The 27,036-nt window shown below is 42.5% G+C and overlaps 2 protein-coding genes across 4 annotated transcripts in view; one reads left to right on the top strand and one right to left on the bottom strand.

Moving 5' to 3' along the window:
* LOC127043896 (dynein axonemal heavy chain 5-like) overlaps positions 1-27,036 on the bottom strand; it is a 644,537-nt gene that overhangs the window by 325,413 nt on the left and 292,088 nt on the right. The window lies entirely within an intron of this gene.
* Positions 3,624-27,036, top strand: part of EXOC3 (exocyst complex component 3) — a 43,485-nt gene continuing 20,072 nt past the window's right edge. Inside the window, exons 1-5 of one of the 3 annotated variants that reach the window (XM_050938184.1) lie at positions 3,624-3,724; positions 11,957-12,147; positions 15,956-16,175; positions 17,047-17,728; positions 25,138-25,255. In XM_050938184.1, coding sequence (XP_050794141.1) covers positions 12,004-12,147; positions 15,956-16,175; positions 17,047-17,728; positions 25,138-25,255 — 1,164 coding nt within the window. In that variant the 5' untranslated portion in view covers positions 3,624-3,724; positions 11,957-12,003. Of the gene's footprint in view, positions 3,747-10,904; positions 11,025-11,956; positions 12,148-15,955; positions 16,176-17,046; positions 17,729-25,137; positions 25,256-27,036 lie in introns of those variants that run through there. The other 2 variants (XM_050938183.1, XM_050938185.1) reach the window with 2 other exon arrangements.

The raw sequence follows: 27,036 nt of genomic DNA, 5'->3' as shown, positions 1-27,036 counted from the left end.
CAAACAGTAACTCAGATTGCTCTAAATTTGGTGTCCCTCATGGAAGCATGAGGCAGTCCAAATGTGCTGTCATCTGACCAATGGGTTCCAGGCCATCCTCAAAAAACTGTTCGCTTCTGCTTCCTTGTATTATTAAACTGAGATTAATGACTGGATGAATCACAGACCTCTTGATGACTCTGAATCATAGAATCATAGACTTTAGGGTCAGAAGGGATCATTATAATCATCTAGTCTGACCTCCTGCGCAATGCAGGCCACAGAATTTCATCCACCGACTCCTGTATCAATCCTGTGCCTGAGCCATTGAAGTCCTCAAATCACGGTTTAAAGACTTCAAGGTGCAGAGAACCTTCCAGCAAGTGACCCATGCCCCACACTGCAGAGGAAGGCGAAAAACCCCCAGGGCTTCTGCCAATCTTCCCTGGCTGAAAATTCCTTCCGGACCCCAAATATGGCGATCAGCTAAACCCTGAGCATGTGGGCAAGACTCACTAGCCAGACACCCAGGAAGGAATTCTCTGTAATAACTCAGATCCCACCCCATCTAGCATCCCATCACAAGCCATTGGGCATATTTACCGCTAGTAGTCAAAGACGAATTAATTGCCAAAATAAGGCTATCCCATTATACCATCCCCTCCATAAACTTATTAAGCTTACCCTTCAATTAACACAACTAAGGATAAGTTCATCATAAGCCCCCACCTAAGACATAAGAAATACTGAACTCAGTGACTGGAGGTTGCTGCAATTTGTGAGTCATGGTGGCAATTTCATTTTTGGGGGAACATAATCAAAAGTATTTTCTGGGAAAAAAATAAGATGTGAATGCTTCTCATGGGAGAAATATTGGGGATGGAGAAGTGAGGGAAAGGGAGAAAAGGGTTTGGGGCTGCAATGGGGTTTTGGGGATGGATGGTAGGCAAGTGAGAGAGATTGGGGGCTCGGGTGAAGGTGACATGGGATCCCCAAGCTCTGTCAATGCATCCTAACTCCCTAACCCTCCCATTGCTACCAGTGAACCTCATCCTTCCTGCACCCCAACCAACCTGCAGCGCCAGCCCTGTCAGTGCACAGCCATCCTGCCCACCAGCTTTACAAGTGCACTCAATGCCCTGATCCCAACCTTCCTGTACCTCCCAGCTCTATCAGTGCACCCCAATGTCCTTGCACCATGATCTCTGCCAGAGCAACACATCCAATCCTGCACCCCATACTCTGCCAGCACATCTCACCCAATCCTGCATCCCATGGGTGGCGCATGAGCCCCCCCAGTTTGTGGAGGCTAGCCCCCAGCCTTACCCCTTCTGCCCAAGACCCCTCCTCTTCCCTCTCCCACTGGAACCCTGAGCCCCCTACCATGCCTGGAGGTGCCCCGCCCCAGTCACCCCAAGTCCTGGCCCGTGGGTACTCCCCAGTCCCAGCCTGCCAGCTGCCCGACCCCAGTCCTAGCTCGAGAGGCCTCAGCCTCAGAGCACCAGGCAGCCCAAGCGCCAGGTGGTAGGGTTGCCAACTTTCTAATTGCACAAAACCAAACACCCTTGCCCCACCCCTCTCCGAGATCCCACACCCACTCATCCCATCCCCCCTCCCTCCATCACTCACTCTCCCCCACCCTCAATCACTTTCACCAGGCTGGGGCAGGGGGTTGGGGTATGGAAGGGAGTGAGGGCTCCGGCTGGGCCTGCAAGCTCTGGGGTGAAGGTTGAGGTGAGGGTTCCAGGGTGGGGCCAGAAATGAGGGGTGCAGGGTGCAGAAGGGGGCTCCTGGCTGGGGTGCAGGGGAGGTAAGAGCTCTGGCTGGGGGTGCTGGTTCTGGGGTGGTACCAAAAATGAGGGGATTGGGATGCAGAAGGGGGCTCCAGGCTGGGGCCAAGGAGTTCAGAGTGCAGGAGGGGATGCAGGCTCTGGGAAGGAGTTAGGGTGCTGGGGGCACTCAGGGCTGGGGCAGGGGGGTGGAGTGCAGGAGGGGGTTTGGGGTGTGGGCTCTGGCCAGGAACGGCTTACCTCAGGCAGCTCCCAGAAACAGCTGGCATGTCTGGCTTCTTGTCAGAGGGACCTGGGGACTGTGTGTGTTGTCTGCAGCCGCAGGCATCACTACCTCGGCTCCCACTGGCCGTGGTTCCCAGCCAATGGAAGCTGCGGAGCCGGCGCTCAGGGCAGGAGCAGCATGCAGAGTCCCCGTAGCTGCCCCTGTATCTAGGAGCCGGACATGCTGGCCGCTTCCGGGAGCCATGCGGAGCCAGGGCAGGGAGGACCCTGCTGCGCCGCCAACTGAACTTTAAGTGGCCCAGAGCCACCACAGTCCCTTTTCTACCGGGTATTCCGGTCAAAAACCAGAAACCTGGCAACCCCACTGGGCAACCCCAGTCCCAGAGCACTGGGTGGCCCTAGTCCTGGCAGGCCTGCACCACCCACTTCGGGGAGCAACTGAGCAAGGGCAGAAAGAGGAATAGCCTGGACTGGGGCCACGTGGAAGAGCAGGATGCATGAAGGTACATTGGGGTGAAGTGTGGGTAAGGCCTGGCTGTTAGGGGAAGCTTAGTCTCCCCTGGCCTATGATACCCACCACCTATACTGCACCCCCAGCTCTGGCAGTGCACCTTATCCAATCCTGCATCATCAGCTCTGCCAGTGCACTCTGAACCCAGGGACGTCCTCACCCATATGCAAAGTACACAGCTGTGTGGGCACCAGGAAACTTGGGGCACCTGCATCCCAAGCTCTACCAATGCACTCTAATCCCCTCTTGCCCACCATCTCTGCCAGTGCACCCGAGCCTTCCAGCATCCAACAGCTCTTCCAGTGAAGGAGACAGGTGTGCATGTGAAACTGGACTGGCACAAAGAGCCAGGGGTGGGGAAGAGACAGTGCCAGGGACAAGATGGATGGGGGAGGTCAAGCTTGGTGAGAACAGGTAGAAGACCTGTGCCCACTACAGCATGCTCCCTGCCACAGCCTGGCATGGAGCCCAAGATCCCTGTGTTTCATCCCTCCCCTACTGTCCAAAGACCAGTGAAACCCACTGGCAAATGTGTGTCTCACCCCCTCGGCCTGCCCGCACAGAGGATGACAGCCTACTGCTGCTGCGGTCACGCCACTGGCGCAGGTAGCAGAGCTCTAGCAGTGGGGCCAGGCTGAGGAATAGCTTTCACGCTGCTCTCCAGGACACGCTTTCAAATCCCGCCCCATGAGCACAAGGGGCAGGGCCGGCTCTAGCCATGTCGCCGCCCCGAGCAGGGCGGCACGCCGCGGGGGCGCTCTGCCGCTCGCCAGTCCCGGGGCTCCGGTGGACCTCCCACAGGCGCGCCTGCGGATGCTCCACCGGAGCCGCCTGCCGCCCTCCCGGCAACTGGCAGAGCGCCCCCCGCGGCCTGCCGCCCCAAGCACGCGCTTGGCGGCCTGGAGCCGGCCCTGGCCAGCGGGAAAGGGCGCGAAGTGAGCGCTAAAGCCCCTCTAGAACACAGCGACCCCCGCACAGACAGCAATAAAGCACTTTCAGCGCAGGCGCAATGGGGAATTGGGTGGGAAGGAGGGGGGAAAGGGAAGGGGAAAGGGTTCCGCGCATGTGCAATAGGAGAAGCTGGGGGGCAGAAGAGAATTGGTTACGCGCTTGCGCAGTGAGTCTGAGGTGCCGGACTAACGCTCTACGATTCCGGCGTCGAGGTCCGCGCCTGCGCACTGGGTCCCTGTCAGTGGCTTCCTGGGAGCTGGCAGCACAGGTACGAGGTGGCGGCCTTCGAGGTCGGTGTCGCTCCGCCTGGCTCCTGCGTGGAGCCGACTGCGGGTGGGCCCAGTGGGCTGCGGGCAGGGCCGGGCGAGTCCCCGACGCGGGGCCGGGCGCTGCGGGAAGCCGCCTCGCCGCAGACCGCAGCCGGCCCAGGTGGGATTGGTGCCGGGGGGAGGGGAGAGGGGTCGGGCTGGCCCAGGTGGGATTGGTGCTGGGGCGAGGCGGGGCGGTTCAGGCTGGTCCTGTGGTGGGTTTGGTGGTTGTCTCATTGGCACGATGAGCTGTGCAGATATTGTAAGGAACAGTAGTTCTCCTTGTCCGTGTGTGTGTGTGTGTGTGTGTGTGTGGTGGTATGACTCTAACTCAGGACAACTTGGGATCCTGTGCAGGTCACAACAACCATCAGGTCCTTTTTCTTTGTGCTGTTGAGATGCAGGTGCAGTTGGATAGATCAGATAGGCCCCTTCTGTGTGGTATGCTTTCAAGTAGAATTCAAGTGTCCTTGTATTATTTCTGACCTTGGAGGGTTCTGGTCTGAATTTTAGGATTTATCATCTTTTACTTGCAGAGGCCAGTGCTGAAGAGTAGCCAGGGAATCTTTGAGCAGTTCTCTCCATTGCTCATGGCTTATGGAGTCCAAATATCACATGTTCAATGTGGGAAGCAGTTTTAAATGTTGCCCTGTTGCTTCCCTGATGTAGTTGCTGTCCTGAAGAGCTTGTGCATTAGGGGCCTCTCCTGAAGCACAGAAGAAAGAGAGGGCAGGGTGGCCCAAATTAGTCTTTACTCTTCTTTCTCCTCTTAATTCCTTTCCACTTATGACAAAATCCCAATTCTCCCTCATATCTTGCAATGCTCTGCTCCCCAACTCCTCTTTTTTCTGTCCCTTGAAAAATGTCAGTCTCATAATTCAGTTTGTACAAACTTGTTTTAAAACAAGTATTGTAACATTAATTTAGATATCTATATTAGCTCCCTTTGTGAAAGCACCTTGAGTACTTTACATCAGTAAAAATTTTAAACAGAATATCAGAAACCTGAATTATTTTTCTCTCAGTGCCCAGAGCTTTGTAGTTGCAAAAAGTTCTTTCAGAATTAGTTCTTAGGTTATCGTCCAATGTCTATATTCAGGGTGATTCCAGGTTAGGACGGGAGAGCTCAGCCTCGTGGCTTAAGCTTCCCCTGCATCAAGCAGATCTGAAATAAAAAGGATCAGAACCCCAGGGTCTCTTACACAGATCCATGCCTTCTCTTGACAGATAAGAGTTCTTAGGTGAACATAGGCAATCATGGGGACTTTGAAGTAGGTCTATTTGCTAAGCGTCATTGATAATTAGCTACACAAATTAACATAAGGCAATTTATCCATTAGGTGGTCTATCATAAACTTTAAAGAGATATATAGACAATGACATTATTTCACCCAAGATTAATCTAAATGTTAATATTTCCTTTTGATCTTTGAATCAGTAGCTGTAGTGACAGACAGGGACTGTCTGTTTACATGGCTAACATTTAACAAGATATGAGTACACACTAGGACTCTCGAGCAATTAAAAAAATTAATCGCATGGTTAAACAATAGAATACCATTTATTTAAATATTTTTGATGTTTTCTACATTTTCAAATATATTGATTTCAATTACGACACAGAATACAACACAGTGCTTACTTTATTTTTGATTACAAATATTTGTACTGTAAAAACAAATAGTATATTTCAATTCACCTAATACAAGTACTGTAGTGCAATCTCATTATAATGACTGTTGAATTGTGAATATGATGTAGAATTATGTACAAAAATAACTGCATTCAAAAATAAATGTAAAACTTTAGAATCTACAAGTCCATTCAGTCTTACTTCAGACAATCGTTCAGACAAACAAATTTGGTTACAATTTGTAGGAGATGATGTTGCCCATGTCTTGTTTATAATGTCACCTAAAAGTGAAAACAGATGTTCGCATGGCACTGTTGTAGCTGGCATCACAAGATATTTATGTGCTAGATGTGCTAAAGATTCATATTTCCCTTTATGCTTCAACCACCATTCCAGAAGACATGCATCTGTGCTGATGACAGGTTCTGCTCCATAACGATCCAGAGCGGAGCAGACTGACACATGTTCATTTTCATCATCTGAGTCAGATGCCACCAGCAGAAGTTGATTTTCTTTTTTGGTGGTTCTGGTTCTGTAGTCTCTGTATCGGAGTGTTGCTCTTAAGACATCTGAAAGCATTCTCCACACCTCGTCTCTCTCAGATTTTAGAAGGCACTTCAGATTCTTAAACCTTGAGTCGAGTGCTGTATCTATTCTTAGAAATTTCACATTGCATTTTGTCAAATCTGCTGTGAAAGTGTTCTTAAAACAAACATGTGCTTGGGTCGTCATCCGAGCCTGCTATAACTATGGTAGAAATATATAATGCAGGAAAAACAGAACAGAAGACATACTATTCTCCCCCAAGGAATTCAGTCACAAATTTAATTAACAATTATTTTTTTAAGGAGCATCATCAGCATGGAAGCATGTCCTCTGAAATGGTGGCCAAAGCATAAAGGGGTATATGAATGTTTAGCATACCTGGCACGTAAATACCTTGCAACACCAGCTACAAACGTGCCATGCGAACATCTGTTCTCACTTTCAGTTGACATTATAAATAAGAAGCAGTCAGCAGTATCTTCCATAAATGTTGTTTGTCTTAGCAATTGACTGAACAAGAAGTAGGACTGAGTGGACTTGTAGGCTCTAAAGTTTTACATTGTTTTGTTTTTGAGTGCAGTTATGTAATAACAAAATCTACATTTGTAAGTTACACTTTCATGATAAAGGGATTGCACTACAGTACTTGTATGAGGTGAATTGAAAAATACTATTTCTTTTGTTTATAATTTTTACAGTGCAAATATTTGTAATAATAATATAAAGTGAGCACTGTACACTTTGTACTCTGTGTTGTAATAGAAATCAATATGTTTGAAAATGTAGAAAAATATCCAAACATTTAAAATTTTTCAATTGGTATTCTATTGTTTAACAGTGTGATTAATCACGATTAATTTTTTTGAATTAATCGCATGAGTTAACTGCAATTAATCGACAGCCTTGGTGTACACACACACAATTAGTATCATCTCTAAATTCTGACAATACAGTATAGGTTTGCATTTCATAGTTCTAGCCTATCTACCATGGAATGGCCCTAATTACCATTTATATACTTTCTAACATGTCTCTGGAGGTTGGTTCTGGTTCATTTATCCTGCAAGCTGCTTACCCCTTTCTGGCCATGCGTCACACTTTATATAAGATTCATTGCAATTATATAATAGTGGTAAGCAGCAATGATTTGCATGATCATATTTTAATTAGATAACATCACAGAGGACTTCCCAAGATGTGTTATTGGTGGGGGGAGATGTGACTGGGTGGAAGTTCCCTACCGTTGTCTGAGTCCAATCAGAGAGTAGAGTCTCTGTGTTAATTTTCATAGTCTAAGCTCTAGCCTCAGTGGGGTTCAGAGGATGACAGGGTAGTTGTTCCAGTGTCTGCTGCTGAGGTTTCTCATGGTTTTCCCAAACAGCAGCTGAGTGAAATTGACATGATTTTTGTTAGCTTGCTGCTACCTTCAATGTTGAGTAGTAGCAGTGAACTAAATAGAGTCTTGTTAATTTCACTGTGAAGCTGCTTAGGAAAACCATGAACATCAGCAAAGGCACTGGAGCTGTTTGTCTACACTCTGAGAGAGACAATACATCACTGGTTAATAAGTTCACATTTAGAAGATTACCTTGACAGCTGTAAATCTGAAAACCATATTTTTAACTTAATTTTCTAAAGAACTTAAACTTTAACAGCTTAGGCCTTCTTACTTACTGGAATAATATCTCTTATGTGCTACTAATAAGTGAATTTTTCAAATGCTATTAAATAATATAATAATTTGCTAATAAAGTCAACAAATCCAGCATATACACTTTATTTGTGTCTGTCCCAGGAGGAGATTGTCAACCATCAATGAAAATACCATCTCTATACTAAATCCACGTCTAAAATTAAGCTAGTAGAGACTGAAGATCAGATTGAGATGAGTCTGTTAAAACACAGGGGGCTTTGTGGGCTTTCCAGACTCATCTCAATCTGATCTTCAGTCTCTACTAGCTTAATTTTAGACGTGGATTTAGTATAGAGATGGTATTTTCATTGACAGGGGCTTAGAGACAGGGTGGTAGTTGGTTAAGATTGTTAAAGTCAAGAAATGGTTCCTTGAAGTGGGCCTCACCATTGCCTTTTCAAAAATGGTTGACACTCTCCCTTCACAAAGGAAAGTGTCAATGATCCTCATAGATCAGGGGTGGGCAAACTACAGCCTGCCAGCCCATCAGACCTTTTAATCTGTCCCTCGAGCACCCACTGGGGAGCAGTGTCAGGGGCTTGCCCCACTCCACCTGACTCCTGGAAGCAGCAGCATGTCCCCCCTCCAGCTCCTACACATGGGGCAGCCAGGAGGCTCTGCACGCTGTCCCCACCCCAACTGCCAGCTCTGCAGAGCTCATTGGCAAGGAACCACGGCCAATGGGAGCTGCACGGGCAGCACCTGTGGAGAGGGCGGTGCGCAGAGCCACCTGGCCAGTGCCACACCTCTGCGAAGGAGCTGGAGGGGGGACATGCCGCTGCGTCCGGGAGCTGCAGGGGCAGCACGCTGAGCCGCCTGGCTATGCCTCCACGTAGGAGCCAGAGGGGGACCTGCTGCTGCTTTTGGGAGTGGCCTGAGGTAAGCGCTGCCCGGAGCCTGCACCTCTGACCTCCTCCTGTGCCCCAACCCCCGCCTCAACCCCGATCCCCCTTCCGCCCTGCATCCCAGCCCAGAGCACCCTCCTACACCCCAAATCCCTCATTTCCAGCCCTACCCCCGAGCCTGCACTCCTAGCTGGAGCTCTCATCCCCCTCTGCAGCCCAACCTCCTGCCCCAACTCAGAGCCCCCTCCCACACCCCAAACTCTTCATTTGTGGTCCCACCCCAGAGCCTGCACACCCAGCTGTAGCCCTCGCCTCCTCCCGCATCCCAGCCCCTAATTCTGTTAGCATTCATGGCCCACCATACAATTTCCATACCCAGATGTGGCCTTCAGGCCAGAAAGTTTGCCCACTCCTGTCATAGATGATGCCCCAAACCTCCCATGCTGGTCCTTACAGTCACAGTGGGCAAGGATCCAGCTTTATGAATCATAGAACTCAAAGGGACCTCAAGGGATCATCTAGTCCAGTCCCCTGCACTCGTGGCAGGACTAGTTCCTGACAGGTGTTTGTCTAACTTCCTCTTAAAAATCTCCAGTGATAGCGATTCCACAACCTCCCTAGGCAATTTATTCTAGTGTTTAACCACCCTGACAATCAGGAAGTTTTTCCTAATGTCCAGCCTAAACCTTCCTTGCTTCAATTTAAGCCCTTTGCTTCTTGACCTATTCTCAGAGGTTAAGAAAAACAATTTTTCTTCCCCCTTCTTGTAACAACCTTTTACATACTTGAAAACTGTTATGTCCTTTCTCAGTCTTCTCTTTTCCAAACTAAACAAACCCAGTTTTTTTTCAATCTTCCCTCATAGGTCATATTTTCTAGACCTTTAATCATTTTTGTTGCTCTTCTCTGGGCTCTCTCCAGTTTGTCCACATCTTTCCTGAAATGTGCCTAGAACTGAACTCAATACTTCCGTTGAGGCCTAATCAGCATGGAGTAGAGCAGAATAATTGCTTCTTGCGCCTTGTTTACAACACTTCTGCTAATACATCCCATAATGATGTTCACTATTTTTGCAACAGCGTTACACTGTTGACTCATATTTAGCTTGTGATCCACTATGATCCCCAGATCCCTTTCTGCAGTACTCCTTCCTAGGCAGTCATTTCCCATTTTGTATGAGAGCAACTGGTTGTTCCTTCCTAAATGGAGTACTTTGCATTTGTCCTTATTGAATTTCATCCTATTTACTTCAGACCATTTCTCCAGTTTGTCCAGATCATTTTGAATTTTAATCCTATCCTCCAAAGTGCATGCAGCCCCTTCCAGCTTGGTGGTATCCACAGACTTTATAAGTGTACTCTCTATGCCATTATCTGAATCATTGATAAAGATATTGAACAGAACTGGACACAGAACTGATCCCTGAGGGACCCCACTTGTTATGCCCTTCCAGTATGACTGTGAATCACTGATAACTACTCTCTGGGAACGATTTTCCAACCAGTTTTGCACTCACCTTTTAATATCTCCATCTAGGTTGCATTTCCCTAGTTTATTTATGAGAAGGTCATGCGAGACAGTATCAAAAGCTTTACTAAAGTCAAGCTATACCACGTCCACTGCTTCCTCCCATCCACAAGGGTTGTTACCCTGTCAAAGAAAGCTATCAGGTTGATTTGACACGATTTGTTTTTGACAAATCCATGCTGACTGTTACTTATCACCGTATTATCTTCTAGATGTTTGCAAATTGATTGCTTAGTTATTTGCTTCATTATCTTTCTGGATACAGAAGTTAAGCTGACTGGTCTGTAATCTCCTGGGTTGTCCTTATTTCCCTTTTTATAGATGGGCACTATATTTATTTACATTTATGAACTTGCCATTGAAATAAGTTGCTTTTATTAACAATGCAAAAACAAATTAGGTTATGTATATTGTTTTGCAATTTATAAATTAGGTGTTGGTCTTTGGCAGATTTGGGAATTTACTAGGAACCTTAGGGTGTCTCTATACTGCATATGGGAGTGAATTTCCCAGTCCAGGTCCACAGACTCATAGTAGTAGGGGTGGTGCTAGAATACTGAAAATAGCCATGTAGACATTGCTTTGACGTTGTAGCTCATGCTGGAACTGGGCAAGGACGCTTGCTCCCAGATGCAGTGTAGACATTCTTAGTGACTGAGTATGAGAACATACGCTTTTCTGGCTTTGTTTTTCAGGTGCATTTTTGTGTTTCGATAAAAGCCTTCAAATATTCTTCAAATCAATATCAAATCACACATTCTTCAAATCAGTACTACATATGTGCTTGTTCTTTGTCTGGAAAAAAATGTTCTGAAATAACAAAATACTTGAAGTGTCAAAGGAGTATATTGAGTGTTTGTGGTACTTTTCCCTTTAACAGAAGGATTTACTGTGTTTTTTTTCCTTGAATAGATGTGTGATCAAATATGGGAAGGGGAAGTGGATAAGAAGGGCGAGGATCTAAAGATACTAATAATACCCAGATGAAAACTGGTAGAATGAAGTTAAGACTGAGGGTACATATCAGTAATTTAGGGTAAAATACATTACAAGGATATTGTAATTATATTAAAAAAAAAAAAAAAAGAATCCCAGGAAATTCAGAGTTAAGGTTAAACTTAAAAGAAATCCAAAGATGTTGAAGTATGAAAATGCAATTTGGGTTCCCAAACAAACTTAACTTTGCCCCATCTCAATAGAATAATCGTACAATTATGTATTTGTGTTGTTGATTAAACTTATTTTTAAAAGACACATTGAATTTATTCTACCCCATGAGAAATCCTACAAAAATTGCTCTATAATAATAAGTGGCTTATTATATAAGTGTCGGCGGGCCTGTACACATCTATTAAATATGCAAATTATGGTTTACATAATTTGTGTACAATCTCCAGTTTTCCAGACTTTATTGCCTTAAATTATGTTTCTCTCCTCCCTCGTGACACACTCTAGGCTGATGTCAATGGAGTAAATGAGAGCCCTGCATGATTTGCATCCCTGAGTGCTAGATCAGAGCAGTCTTTGTAACCCTCCCAGCACAAGAATAGCTGTTTTATATGGCCCTTGCATTGGAGAATTCCTCCTTATATACCTCTCATTCCCCCTTAGCATCCATTCTAGGTGCATAATCTGATTCCTGATTTGCAAAAGGAAAATATTAGGTTTGCAATCAAATTGTTTACATACTTAATTAGAGCAATTTGTATAGCAATGTTTTAGGAAGAACTATTAACCAAAGGAAATGCTTAAAGTAGAACAATACAATAAAATGCTTAATTTTTTTTTATATTTTGCTGCTGTTTATAATAGTGATGCTATTTGTTACACTCTTGTTGCCAAAATTGGCTCTCTCTTTAAGTAATGTATTGGAAATGTTTATTCAGAAGTGATAAGTAACTATCAAATTGAAATAGATTTTTCTAAACATTTTATGCTTTTCATTCAGACCTGTTAAATTATGAAGGCTTTTGCATTTTGAGACACTGTTCAACAATGGAGGAAACAGACAGGGAAGCAGTTGCAACAGCTGTACAAAGAGTAGCTGGAATGCTTCAGCGACCTGACCAGTTGGATAAAGTAGAGCAGTACCGCAGAAGGGAAGCTCGTAAGAAAGCCTCAGTGGAAGCTCGACTAAAGGTATGAAACTAATAGAGCTGAGCATCAACAAAGTGCATAACAAAGCAGAAATCTTTACTTTCTGTTCAAATTGTTTTAAGTCTTGGAGTTTAGTCTTTGCTCATTACAATCACTATGCCAAAAAACAATTGTACAAGTACGTGCTAAATTTTGCATGACTGAAAGCTGTATATTGATTGTAACTTCATAATTCATTGTGCTTCTAGATAATCACTCAAATACCCTGAATACCCTCAGACCCTACAACTGCTGCAGTTCAGCACTAGGCACCCGCTATTCCTTATGCATTTTAATATCTAAGGAAACAAGGCTCTGTTATAATCATTGGCAATTAATGTTTCAGTAAAACTTGGAGATTGCTTCTCAAAAAAGATACATTCTAAAAATTTAGCCACTGATTTTACTTCGGTTTATAGAGGATACCTGCAGATTCTAAAGACTGGAGTTTGTATGATTCAAGAAGGGAAAGGCACCTGTGTCTTGTCTGAAGGCTGGGAAAATCCTTTTCCTGTTTGCCTTTATTTAAATTTTTAGATGTGTGAATTTGTTGATTTCTTATTAAATTTAAATTATTTTAAGCAACAGTAATTTGTGATATGCATCTGAATATCTCCTATTTAACAGGTCCTTAAATGAGGAGGAGTATTCTCCCTGTATCTGCAGAAGGCTGGGGTAGAAGGTTTTTTCAAGGACGTGAGAGTGGAACATCATAACTTTGTTCTCTTTTCCTGAAGATCCAGTACCCTAATGATCAAAAGAGGGGAACTGACAAGAATTTCTTATCTCAGTTTCAATAATCCAGCTAAGGGAGGGTTCACAGTTAAGAAAATGGAAATGAACTTTAAGTTGCAATTCTACTGATACATGAGGTAGTAAAAGACCTGGTGTCTATCTGTAGCTGTATTGGGTCTGCAATGATGACAGAAAAATACAGTATTATAATTAAGAACTGCATATCTGACTTGGAAGAGACAGCGGGAACAGATATTTAAGAATAAGAATAAGACTTGCATTTATTCTGAGGTCTCAAAATGCCTTAAAAACATCTAATTAATTTAGCGTCACAACACCTGTTTGAGGATACAAAATAATTATTTTTTGAAGATACCATACAGTGCTCCCACTTGGTTCTAGAGCTTCCATCACGAGATTGCCAATAACTTCTAAAACTCTGAAGGCTTTTTGTTGTGTTCAGGGTGCTGGTTTGCATGCCTCATGTTCAACTAAACCACTAATACTTCAGTTCCTCCAGAATACTTCAAGTCAGTTTTTATCTGACTGAGGTAAGCAACAGAGCTTCCATTGACCTGTAGTGGCTCTTGACATATCTTTTGAAGTCTCTTCCAGTTTCCAGATCCATTGTTTTCTTTTCTGATTACCCTGTTATCTCAGTTATTCTTCATTTTTAAAAATTACTTTATTTCATGTTCTGACTTCCATCAACCCACTGTATGTGCTGGACATACTTTGATGCATCCCAGCTGATTTTAAATGCTGTCCCACACTGGGGGCCTAATTGAAGAGTTTTTGCTTGATAGGTGGAACTGACTGTTCTGTCCTGCTTAGAACTGTGTGCCACTGTTACTATCCTCCTGCCTTTACAAAAGTGACAGCTTTGCTGCTGCGAAGCTGTGTTGGCTTCCTGTCACACCAGCCTGTCTGCCATGCCAACGAATTCTGCAAGACTCTGCCAGTCTAAACCTTGCCTTTCAGGTCAGAGAACCCCAATTCCCGAGTTCCCTGGAGATTGTCCCCCCTGCAGTGTCCAGTCCCTCTCACTGGACACTTGTAGAAATTATTAGGTTTGCTACCTCAAAAGAGGCAGAACAGATATCAGCCTGTTAGGTTAGCTGAAAACTCACACTTCAGTTTAATACATAGTACTGAGAGGATTTTATAATAAAACAAGAATAAGTTTCTTAATAAAGAACAGAGATTTAAGTGATTCTAAGCAAGAAAGATAGACGGATTTGGTTACAAACAAAACAAAATAAAACAAGCTTTGTAGTGACTAAACTTAATCTTTGCCTAAGCTGTTTTCTTACTCTCATAGTTATCAGCATTACCAGTCCCCCAGGTCAGGGTACCCAACATTCACAGACTCAAAAGGCGCTCTTCCTTGTATTCAGTAAGTGATGGATAACTAAAATGTTATCCCCTTCTACTACCCAAAATCCATTGTCTCTGCCTTAAGAGCCAGGAAGACATCCTGGAGTGCAGACTCTGTGCCCCAAGTGTGCTCCGCAAGCTGCCATTTGTTAGCTTGATTGTTCTGTTTACCTTGCATGTAAATGTACTGTCATTGTCCTCTGGTTTACAAAGCTTGATCTAGATAGGTACATCCATATTCCTTTGTCTGAGGCAGGCTGGTTTATCAGCTCTTTCCCCAACATATTTTAGGAATCTATTTTCAGCGCACATACCTAACTTATTATACACCACCCATATATACTTCATGCAGTGATGTTCATAACCAGTGTGTCACTAGTTTTCCTAGCAGACCTTATTCAATGTACTTTTATAGTATACAATCCATTGATTCAATTGCTTATTTTTTGGGGTTCAGATCCTGTTTTCTCCCTCTGGAGTATCTGGACCGTGGTTGTCACACTGACTCAACATGTGCTGACTTGTAATGGTTCTTGGCTGTGTGGAAAATGCATCTGATGTGAAATAACTTCTCTCTTGCACCTCTGTTGGGTTGTGTCTCCCAAGGATTCCAGCTACTCTCACTTTGCAATGGAGAAATTTGATTTAGTCACTGTGCTTGGTGATGGCTTTGGATTTAAACCCAGTTCTTATAGTGGAGACACTTCAGCTCTACTGTTTCCTTACAGTCCTAAGGATGTTGAGTGTTAAATAGCATTGTACTGGGGCTTCTGTCCTGGTTCATGATGAGTGCTGGGTCTCTGGTTGCTTCACCACTTTGTTTTCGCAACAAATAAGTACCACATTCATGCCTTTTTTCCCCCTAACATCTCTTCTCCATTTTCATCCATTGATAGGGAGAAAAAGAATTATAACAGCTTTATAGAATGCTTCAGTTATAGCTACATTCTTAATAGGCACAGTATAAATAGGTGTCTGGATCATTATGCTTCTCATAGGTTTGCCATTGCAATACTTTTAGTCTGAGCTTGTGAAGAAAGTTTAGAAAACACCTCACTCTGCCACCCCATTATCCCAATTAACAGAAAGTACATACATTTTACTCAAGAATGCAGTTGAATAAATAGTTTCCAAGCATCCCTATGGCTGCTCGATGATTGAAACAGTTATGGCTTGGTCTAAATAAAGATTTTGCTCAGGATTAATTGATATGGAGTAGTGATGGTATTCATGTGGCTGACTGTCTTAAAATCTTTCATAGATGCATTTTTTATTTTTTTTTTCTTCTTTGATAAAAACCATCCTATAGATTCTGTGGGGGGAAATGATAATTTGTACTTTTTCAGGGTTTTTTATATAGGTATATTCTTCTGTGATCGTCTTCTTTTCTTGTAAGACGCATCTGTCTTAGACTCTCCAAGAGATCTTGGAGTCATCATGGATAGTTCTCTGAAAACATCTGTTTAACATATAGTGGCAGTCAAAAAAGCTAACAGAATGTTAGGAGCCATTAGGAAAGGGACCGGCACTGGCCCCTGTTGGCAGACAGGATACTAGACTAGATGGACCATGGGTCTGACCTGGTATGACAGTTCTTATGTATAACAATAAGATACTGGTGGAATAGTTGAAAACATAAAAAAACCTTAGTTTTACAATGTTGATATATAGTAAATAAATTTAATAACTCTCTTTATAGGCAGCAATCCAGTCACAATTGGATGGGGTACGAACTGGTTTAAGCCAACTGCATAATGCATTGAATGACGTAAAGGATATACAGCGATCTTTAATAGATGTCAATAAAGACTGGCGACAGAGTATTAACACCATAGAAAACCTCAAGGATGTTAAGGATGCTGTAGTCCAACATAGTCAGCTGGCAGCTGCTGTAGAAAACCTCAAAAATATCTTCTCAGGTAATTCAACACAAATCTTTGATGTATGATTTGACAATCACAAAATGAAAGAAAGTATATTCAAATGGCATTAAAGACTATCTTACTGTAAGGGGAAGATGTTGAACTTAGCTCCCCTTTCTTAATTAATCATTACTCTTAACCAGCCTGAATTTGCCTTTGGTTATGTACTTGCAGCCTCCATAACTTCAGTGGGGTTGCATTGTTTGTTAGGGGAAGTTTACTGGAGGGAGTTTACTTCACATGAGTTGCAAGAAGATCCCAACTGCTGATATTGTAGGGACTAGTGAATACACTGCACTATTCATACAGCTTTATGGGTATTTTAAACAAAAGTAAATGATGCCTTCTGTTGGCTATATGATTCTATAAATCTGCGATATTGTAGTCTATAATCAAAATAAAGATTATGATTAAAGATGTAGCACAGTCATTTAAAAACGTAAAAATGATTTGCAGCAATTCTTGAACATATCTCTGAGCCATTACTTAGGGCAGGGGTTCTCAAACTGGAGGTTCGAATCCATCAGGGGTCGCAAGATTATTACATATGGGGGAAGGTCATGAGCTGTCAGCCTCCACCTCAAATCCTGCTTTGCCTCCAGCATTTATAATGGTGTTAAATGTATAAAAACGTGTATTTAATTGATATGGGGGGTCGCACTCAGAGGCTTGCTATGTGAAAGGGGTCACCAGTACTAAAGTTTGAGAACCACTGACTTAGGGGGAACCAGCCTAACAAATAGAACTCATACATTTTCTGCTCTTGTTTTACAGTCTTTCTTGATATATTTATGGTTTTGTAACATTTCTTTTTGTATCCTAATAGGGTCATATTACTAGTTTTTTCCTTTTTGTCTTTATTTTTCAGTGCCAGAGATCGTTAGGGAGACTCAGGATTTGACTGAGCAAGGGGAACTTCTGCAAGCCCATCGAAAGCTGATGGACTTAGAGTGTTCTCGTGATGATCTGATGTATGAGCAGTATCGTATGGATAGCAAGAACACCCATGACATGAATCTCATCCATGTGTACTTTGGGGATTTACAGAAACTCTCTGAGGAGCTTGCCAAACAACTCTGGATGGTGGTTCAAAGATCTCTAGTTACTGTTCGTCGAGACCCAACCTTGCTTGTCTCCGTTGTCAGGATAATTGAGAGGGAAGAGAAAATAGACAGGCGCATGCTAGACCGGAAAAAACAAACTGGGTTCATTCCTCCTGGCAGGCCAAAGAAGTGGAAAGAAAAAATGTTCAATATTTTAGACAGAACTGTAACTACCAGGATTGAAGGCACGCAAGCAGATACTAGAGAATCTGACAAAATGTGGCTTGTGCGCCACCTGGAAATCATACGCAAATATGTCCTTGATGATCTGCTGGTGGCCAAAAATCTAATGGTTCAATGTTTTCCCCCACATTATGACATTTTCAAAAAATTATTGAGCATGTACCACCAAGCTTTGTCCACACGCATGCAGGATCTCGCTTCAGAAGATCTGGAAGCAAATGAGATTGTAAGCCTTTTAACTTGGGTTTTAAATACATATAAAAGGTAAAGGCAACTTGTTTATTTTAAACTGTTTTATTAGGGATAGTTTCAAATATATATGTAAAATATTTTTAATTGGATTGTATATACAGATAAGGGTGCAGATATGTGGTGAAATATTATACGCGAAGAGATCCATATGTACTTTTTGTAGAGCCTGTATTATGTTTTGTGCAGAATTGTTATACTTAGCATCTCGATTTTGGGGATGCGCGCGTGTGTGTGTGTGTGTGTGTGTGTGTGTGTGTGTGTATATACACATATTTAAGACATAGAGAAAGGGACATCTTTCTAAACAGAAAGCAGTGTAATCTTAATTCAAGGTTATTGTTACATTTCTTTGTTGCACATTAGAAGTAGCTCTCTGGCTAAACCCTAATGCTCCTTAAAATTGACTTTGGTTGTGATCTGTTTCCTATCATTTCTTGTAAGTTTAGCATTTTGATGCATTTGCTTGCACCTGTTAATCTGAAAAAATCTTTGTTTTCAGATTTAGTTGAGTATTTTCCAGAGTTCAGTGGACTGTGTTCACATCCAAGTTTACTTTTAATTTTCTGTAAACTTCTGCATGTATTTGTGACAAAAATTTTGGGCATGGATGACAGTCCCAGGAAATGTTTTAGGTTACCTACTTTCCACATCCACATTCAGCAGGGGTTCTGGCTGTTCGAGTTTCAGTTGGTGATTACTGCAGTGTAGAAAAGAATATGATAGTTTCAGTGGAAAGTTTTCTCCATGATGGGGAGAATGTGGTGACTTGAATTTCTGCCCAGGAGTTGTCACATATACTACTGTGAAATTCTTTTTCCGGTTTTCTTTTATGTGGTGTGATTAATGTTAGGACAGCATCAAACACACATGTGGTGATTTTTTTTTTTTTTAAGTCTTATTCAGACAAAGTAATTGGGATCAATAGCTTGAAAGGCCAAACTGTCTTGCTAGTCTAGGATTGGGCTTATTGATTCCTTGCTCATTTAGTTTATAAAAAAAGAGTTCAGGCAATTGTTAGGTTTATACGTGTTTTATGGTTCCTGCCTCATGGCACGCAAATACCATTCTTGTTTACTTAACTCTTCTCAATGGCTGGTATTGACTTGAATTGTACACACTTTTCTTTATAGCTGGTTGCTTGGTTTTGCTATAATTTTCTTTGAATAGTTGAGTCTGGTATAAACCTCTTAGGTATAGAGTAATATTTGATAATGAATAGGCATGAAACATAATCACACTGCAGAATTTTTTGTGACCAGCTCCAGGATGCATCTTGAGTCTGGAAATCTGTACTTTCAGTCTGCCTAACAAGCAAACAAACAAAAACAATAAGCAACAAAAAACAAAGGAAAAAAACGATGACGATAAGCAGGAGATATTCATAGTCTTCTAACTAGAAAAAGTTTCTAAATTAATGCCCTGCTTCCTGTCTATTCTAGTGGTGTATTTGAATGTAAAGAAATGCTAAAGAGGCATCCATGCGTGCCCTAGGCAACTTGGTCGTAACTTAAAAATAAATGCAACCGTTTTCAACATTAGCTGCCAGCGATCATGGTTAGAAATGGGAAATTTTTCTCCACTGAAGATGCATTTACAGATCTCAGAAAGGTCATGTATGGTGCTCATGAAATTTGGAAAAAAGGAATTCTAAAATAGTCAAGTTTTATTTTGCTTTCCCAAAACTTGGTTCATAAGCTGTCTTTGAGTTGAATCTATGTCTGATAGCTGAGTAGAAGAGAAATTAAGTGAGGCTTGGAGTGAATTAAAAGGCTTAAATCGCTTCCTCTCAAATAAATATTTAATTCTGATAGATTGGCTGTCTTTTACAACTGTGTTTTAAGTAGTTGAGATCCTTGGAGTCCTGGTGCTATTTCTTTATACAGCTAAACACACTGCTATACAGAAAGTGCCCTAGAGATACTTTACATGACTGCATTAGAGTCATGGCCTAAATCCAAATTTGTGTTTTAGCAGATATATTTACTAATAAACTGTTGACGTTAAAAATGGAGGGAAGGGAGTCAGCAGTGAGATTTAGGGGCAATGCCAGGCTCGGAAGCCCAGCCACCTTCAGACACAACTGTTGGTAAAATCAGATTCCTAACTGGGTGATATCTATCGCCCCTATATCTTTCCCTATGTTACAGCAGAGGTAGCTGGTGATGGCATAAATGAATGGGATTGACTCTCACCCACCTAAGAGCCTTGTGACTGGTGAGGGTGGGGAAGTATTAACACAGGGGGAAAGAGAGGAGTTTTGTATGGAGGAAGAATGAACTTTTGGTTAAGGACTAGGATGTTGAAGGTGTGGGCTCTATTATTAGCTCTGCCATAGGCTTGCTTTGTTTGACCTTGGGTGAGTCACTTAATTTCTCTGTTCCTCCGTTCCTCACCTGTAAAATGAAGATGATGTGGGTTCCCTGAGGCTAGAAGTATTCAGGAACTACTGATAGTGTCACAGAATAACCTAAATAAACAAACACCCCTCTACCAGTCTGTTTTTGGGTCCACTTCTCCCATGAATAACACCCAGTGAACTTCAGCAAACAGAACTGAATTCAGGATTCCGAATTGCAGCTGTGAAACTGATGAGTCTTATGAGTTTTACTCCGCTGCTGTTTGGGACACTGTCACTGTGCCTCTGTGGGTCACAGCTGAGAATACCAGATTCAGGACAAACTGCTGAGAAATGGGGCAGACCCACTCCAAAACTGGTATTTATTCTTCCATAAGATATACCAAGCCAATAACAAAAGTAAACATCTGTCTCGCCACACAGGTTAACAAGAAGTCAGAAATGCAGTCCCTTTAGGTATCCCAGCCTTTGTTTCACCATGCATACACTAGACTTTATGGTGAGTGGTTATCTAAAACCAATTTAATCAAAAAAGGATTTTTCTGATCCCAAGAAATAACCACATAGCCAGGTCAATAAATAACTCGGATCTTACTCAATAATCATGCTGTTGCTGATCCTTTAAGTATCTAACATCTATAAGTTTATTTATAAGAGAAAAGAGAAGAGAGTTCAAATGGTCGTGGAAAACAAATACAAGAACTTTGCAATGAGTGGATGTATCAGGCTTGAAGCAGTGATGGAATAAACTGCTGGCTTGTAAAGTATCTGGTAACTTCCAAAAGATTGGAAGGTCTTCAGTCCATTGATTAGAATGCTCCTTTTATTGTAAGTCCACAAATTAAAGCATGAAAGAGGCAAAATGGAGATGCTTCCAGGGTCTTTTATATCTCCACCCATGTGGAGGGGATGCTGTCAATCTCAGTCTTAGTTTGTGGAAAATTACAGGCACAAGATGGAGTCCAGGGTCATATGAGTTAGTCACGTGCCCTTGTGTAAACTGATGACTCATAGGAGCAGCCATTACCTGTACTCTGGCTAAAGCTTCCACAGGAAGGCTCACCGGGCAGGAACACGCTTTTTCTATGGCCTATTGTGTTCTTTAATTGGGCCATCAACTTGAATAGTTCATTCACAATGTGCTGGCCAGACTGGATGTAAATTACCTTGTGGGTGTTACTCCAGGAGCAAATACATTTGCAATACCAGTACATAATCAATATTCAGAACTTTAGATACAGAGATGATACTTGCATACAAACAGGATAATCATATTTGATTGTGACTTTTCCATTGGTACCTTACATGACATAATTTGTAAAATATTTGTTGCAGTTGTCTAACAGTGGCAATATTAATGATCTAAATGGTCATGTTTCAATCATATAGTGTCATAGAAACCTCCGGGCAGCAGCCTGTATGCTCAGGAAGATGTCACTGCATAGTTTACATTTGGAATGTTGTTTTAGTAGCACCCAAAGATTTCGGTTGGGACTGGATAATGCACACAAGCAGAAAAGAGAATTCCTGCCCTGACGGGATGCTTTTCTGCAGAAATTGATCGCCTAAGCACTTGGCATGGAAAAAGTAGAGTTTTTAGCTGTATTGTTAAGATGTGTTTACACTAGGGATGTAAATAATGTTTAAAAAAAGTAAACGTTTAAACTATTAAAATGTTACTGGTAAAACGTTTAACTGTTAGGCTCTGGTGCTGCCCTTGCGCGCCCAGGATCCCAGCTGCCAGCCACTGGGACCCATGACAGGAGGGGCCAGGATCCATGGAGGGGAGGGGAGGGGGGATGGGATCCTGGGAGTGGGGTGGGAGCTGAGTCCCGCAGCAGAGTTTAAATGTTAACCAGAATACCTTACCAATAAGACTAATGCTTATCGGTTAACATTTTACATCTCTAGTGTATATTACAACCTCTACAGTGGCACAGCTGCAGTGCTTCAGCTACACTGCTGTAGTGTAGACACTTAGGCCTGGTCTACACTGGGGATCGGGAGGATCAATCTAAGGGTATGTCTACATCTACAATTTTGCAGCGCTGGTTGTTACAGCTGTATTAGTACAGCTGTATAGGGCCAGTGCTGCAGAGTGGCCACACTTACAGCAACCAGCGCTGCAAGTGGTGTTAGATGTGGCCACACTGCAGCGCTGTTGGGCGGCTTGCAGGGGGGTTCGGGGAACGCGAGAGCAAACCGCGGGGAAGGAGACCTGCTTGCAGGGGGGTTCGGGGAACGCGAGAGCACACCGCGGGGAAGGAGACCTGCTTCCCCGCGGTGTGCTCTCGCGTTCCCCGAACCCCCCTGCAAGCAGGTCTCCTTCCCCGCGGTTTGCTCTCGCGTTCCCCGAACCCCCCTGCAAGCAGGTCTCCTTCCCCGCGGTTTGCTCCGGGGTTCCCCGAACCCCCCCGCAAGCAGGTCTCCTTCCCCGCGGTTTGCTCTCGCGTTCCCCGAACCCCCCTGCAAGCAGGTCTCCTTCCCCGCGGTTTGCTCCGGTGTTCCCCGAACCCCCCCGCAAGCAGGTCTCCTTCCCTGCGGTTTGCTCTCGCGTTCCCCGAACCCCCCTGCAAGCAGGTCTCCTTGTTCGGGGAACGCGAGAGCACACCGCGGGGAAGGAGACCTGCTTCCCCGCGGTTTGCTCTCGCGTTCCCCGAACCCCCCTCCAAACCACGGGGAAGGAGACCTGCTTGCGGGGGGGTTCGGGGAACGCGAGAGCAAACCGCGGGGAAGGATACCTGCTTGATTACCAGAGAGGCTTCCTCAGGTATGCTGGGATACCTGCTTATTCCACGGAGGTCAAGAAAAACGCTGGTGAGTGTCTACACCTGATGACCAGCGCTGGATCACCAGCGCTGGATCCTCTACACCCGAGGTTCGACCGGGTGTACGGCCAGCGCTGCAAACAGGGAGTTGCAGCGCTGGTAATGCCCTGCAGATGTGTACACCTCCTAAGTTGCAGCGCTGTAACCCCCTCACCAGCGCTGCAACTTTGTGGTGTAGACAAGGCCTGAGTTAAGCAACTTCAGCTACGACATACTTAGACCTACTCACTGCTGCTCCCCTGTCGACTCTGCCTGCGCCTCTCACAGCGGTGGAGTACAGAAGTCAACGAGAGAGCGCTCAGGAGTAGATTTATCGCGTCTAGTCTAGACGCGATAAATCGACCCCCACTGGATCGATCACTGCCCGCCAATACGGCGCTTAGTGTAGACATACCCTTAATACAGTGAAGGAAAGGGTTTTTCTGTCACATTAATCTGTTGCCCCCTTGAGAGGTGGTAGCTAGATTGATGCAAGAATTGACCTAGCGTGTCTACACCAGGATTTAGGTCAGCTTAATTATGTCTCTCAGAGGTGTGAATTTTGCACAACCACAAGTGATATGGCTTGGCTGGCCTAAGTTTTAGGTGTAAACCAGACCTAAGACATATCTAGGAGCTACTGTAAGTGATAGTGGTGCTTTGGTAGTTGGCACTCTTCCCTCTAAGTTAATATTGAGCCAATTCCCTAGAATGGCTATGAAGCATTCTGTTTCTTGAAGTGCCATGTTTTTGGATGAAACCTAAAATTAAAGTCCTGGTCACAAGCATGTTTCTTAGGCCAGGTTACATATATTCTATCCTTGCTCTTATCTCCATCTAAAGTAATTACACTTTGCCCATGTAAATTAGTCACTACAGTTTCAATTGCATAAAGATGTTTTTCACTTCCTTTCTCTGAGCTGTTGCAGAGTGCTGTTGGAGCGGAAGTGTTTCACCTAGAGATGGCTGCATTTCAGTAGTGAGCAAAGTGATCTCTAGAGTTTCAGTATATCACTTCAAATTTGTAAATGATCTTGGTGATGTCATGCTCTGTAAAATAGATACTGTTAATGAAGAGAGGCTCCTCCTGACTCAGTGTTGGATATATGTGAACTAGAAGACCAGTGAGGTGGAACTGGAAACGGGGATTGGTGGCTATCTTCAGAAAAGTGAAGTAGAAATAATAAAAAATTGATTTTAAGATATATATGGATATATATAATATAATATAAAAATTCTCATTTATGTTTGCATTTTAGGAATTTTTATTTCCTTAATTTTTATGAAATAACTTTTTCATTTACAATTTACAAAACACTGTAAAAAGTTTTTCCAAATATTGTAATAAAACAATTGAAAGTTTGTGCTTTGTTTGGATAACTCCAATTTGGGGTTTGGAGCTGAAGGGCTGTTGCTGCTATCTTATGCTTTGGTAGGGTTGTGGCTTTAGTCATGTACACACACAGAGATTAGTCTTCTTGCTTTAATATCTTTACAGTAATATTTTAAATTCAGATGAGTTTAAGTTTTGGTTTTGCCCTTGCTAAATTGCATCAATATTAGGGTTGCCCTACTTTCTTCCTCCTACAAAAATGTGACCTCTTCTTCATGGCTACAACATATAGTACCACTATTGTACTGAGTATTTGAACTATATTTCTAGTTCTGTAACAATGTGTATATATACTGTCTCCTCTTTTATATTTACTGTATACTTTTAAAGAACTATGGCTGCTTAAAAGAAACTATGGGATGATCGGTACTGTTGACTGGGGATATGTTGATCATTATTGACTCCCCTTTCTGATGATAGGCTTCTGTACTTAAAGCTCTGATTATGTTTGTTTACACTAATATCCCCCCCTAAATTTTAGAATGTATATGTTCTGCCTACAATGTCTGTGTCAGAAGTCCATAGTCAGCATAATTTTTTTTTTATGTATAAAGTTATTAATGAGCAATCACTCAAAGTTCTAGATAAAAAAAAATTTAGAAATGGATATAGGGATAAAATTTCTGTATGAAAGATACATGTACGTAAATGAATTAGTACTTTAAGTATTTTTGGTTAGCCAAATAGTAGTTCTAGTTGTGAGGTTTCTTTGTACTTTCAGTTAATTTATTTTCTGGATTAAGTATTTTCAGAGACTTGTAAATAATGAAAAATCATCTGTTGAAGTCGTATAGAAATTTGCAACCTTTCTGATAACTTTTTTTTTTCTCCATTTGCAATTTATGGTTTTATTTTTTCATTTCAGTACAGAGATGATGGGAAATTCCGAACTGGCCCCAGAAGTGGATGTAAATTCTTTAAATCCTTTAATTTCACAAAATGTGGTAGACCAGCTTCTTAGCAAGTACATGTCGACGCTTACTGTAAGTAACAGTAAACTTCTGGACTCCTTCAAATAAAAATAAGACACCTTGTGTTTGTATCTAAATTCTTAAAATGCTGTTTCATCAGAGGAAAAACTTGTAACTTTTTCCTAAACTTTAATTGGGTGTAATTAATTTTGTGAACTTCATGTACATGAGAATTTGGCTTTGAACAGTTAATCAAATGATTTCATGGCTACATTTCAATAAAACACAAAGGATTGTTTATGCTTCATAGAAGTTATTAGCCACAAGAAGTGGCCACTATGGTGTTTTATAATTTAGCAACCCCTAAATTCACATAAATGGTTAGATTACATATAGAGAGCTGTCAGTTAATTGCAGTTAATACATGCAATTAACACAAAACAAATTAGATGTTTTAAAATTGTTGCAATTAATCGCCGTTTTAATCACACTGTTAATAATAGAATACCAATTTAAATTGGTATTCTAAATATTTTCGGATGTTTTTCTACATTTTCAAATACTTTGATTTCAATTACAACACAGAATACAAAGTGTAAAGTGCTCACTTTATTATTTTTTATTACAAATATTTGCACTGTAGAAAAAGAACAACAAAACAAATAGTATTTTTCAGTTCACCTCATACAAGTCCACTCAGTCCTACTTCTTGTTCAGCCAATCACTAACACTAGCGAGTTTGTTTAGATTTATGGGAGATAATGCTGCCCACTTCTTACTTACAATATCACCTGTAAGTGAGAACAGCCATTCACATGGCACTGTTGTAGCTGGCGTTGCAAGGTACTTATGTGCCACATAAGCTTACCAGTCGCATGCCCCTTCATGCTTTGACTTGTAGGCTCTAAAGGATTATGGTTTCGAGTGCAGTTATATTAAAAAAGAAATTCTACATTTGTTGCACTTTCATGATAAAGAGATTGCACTGCAATTATTTGGGGTGAATGAAAAATACTATTTCTTTTATCTTTTTTACAGTGCAAATCTTTGTAATAAAAATAATATAAAGTGAGCACTGTACATTTGTATTCTGTATTGTAATTGAAATCAATATATTTGAAAATGTAGAAAAAATCTGAAAATATTTATAATAAATTTAAATTGGTTATCTATTATTGTTTAACGGTGCAATTAAAACTGCAATTAATCATGACTATTTTTAATCTATCGATTAATTGTGATTATTTTTTGTTTGACAGCCCTAATTATATACTGTTATAGACCACAAAATTCTGGTACAGTAACTACCGTATATACTTGTTCATTAGCCTGTTCGTTTATAAGCTGACCCGCCAAGATGGATAAGTAAAAATAGCAAAAACTGTATGACTCTTTCATAAGCCAACCCTATATTTCAGGGGTTGGAAAACTTTGGCTCCCAACCTGTCAGGGTAAGCCGCTGGCGGATTGGGACTTTTTTTTGTTTTTTTGTTGGTTTTTTTGTTTTGTTTGTTTTGTTTTTTACCTGGAGCATCTGCAGGCATGGAGCTGCTCAGCTCCCTGGGGTTGCGGTTTGCCATTCCCAGCCAATGGGAACTGAGGGCTCCATGCCTTCAGGCGCTCCAGGTAAACAAAACGACAATGTATTAGATATTCAATTAAATGATTACATAGAGCAGGGATCGGCAATCTTTGGCACACGGCTCACTAGGGAAGCACCCTGGCGGGCTGGGCCAGTTTGTTTACCAGCTGCATCCGCAGGTTCGGCCGATCGCGGCTCCCACTGGGTGCAGTTCGCCGCTCCAGGCCAATGGGGGTAGCAGGAAGTGGCAGCCATCACATCCCTTGGCCCA

This window comes from Gopherus flavomarginatus, chromosome 2, assembly GCF_025201925.1.
Source record: "Gopherus flavomarginatus isolate rGopFla2 chromosome 2, rGopFla2.mat.asm, whole genome shotgun sequence".
NCBI classification, from domain to species: domain Eukaryota; kingdom Metazoa; phylum Chordata; order Testudines; family Testudinidae; genus Gopherus; species Gopherus flavomarginatus.
The sequence above is the reverse complement of the archived record's forward strand: the minus strand, read 5'-3'. Positions and strand labels throughout refer to the sequence as shown.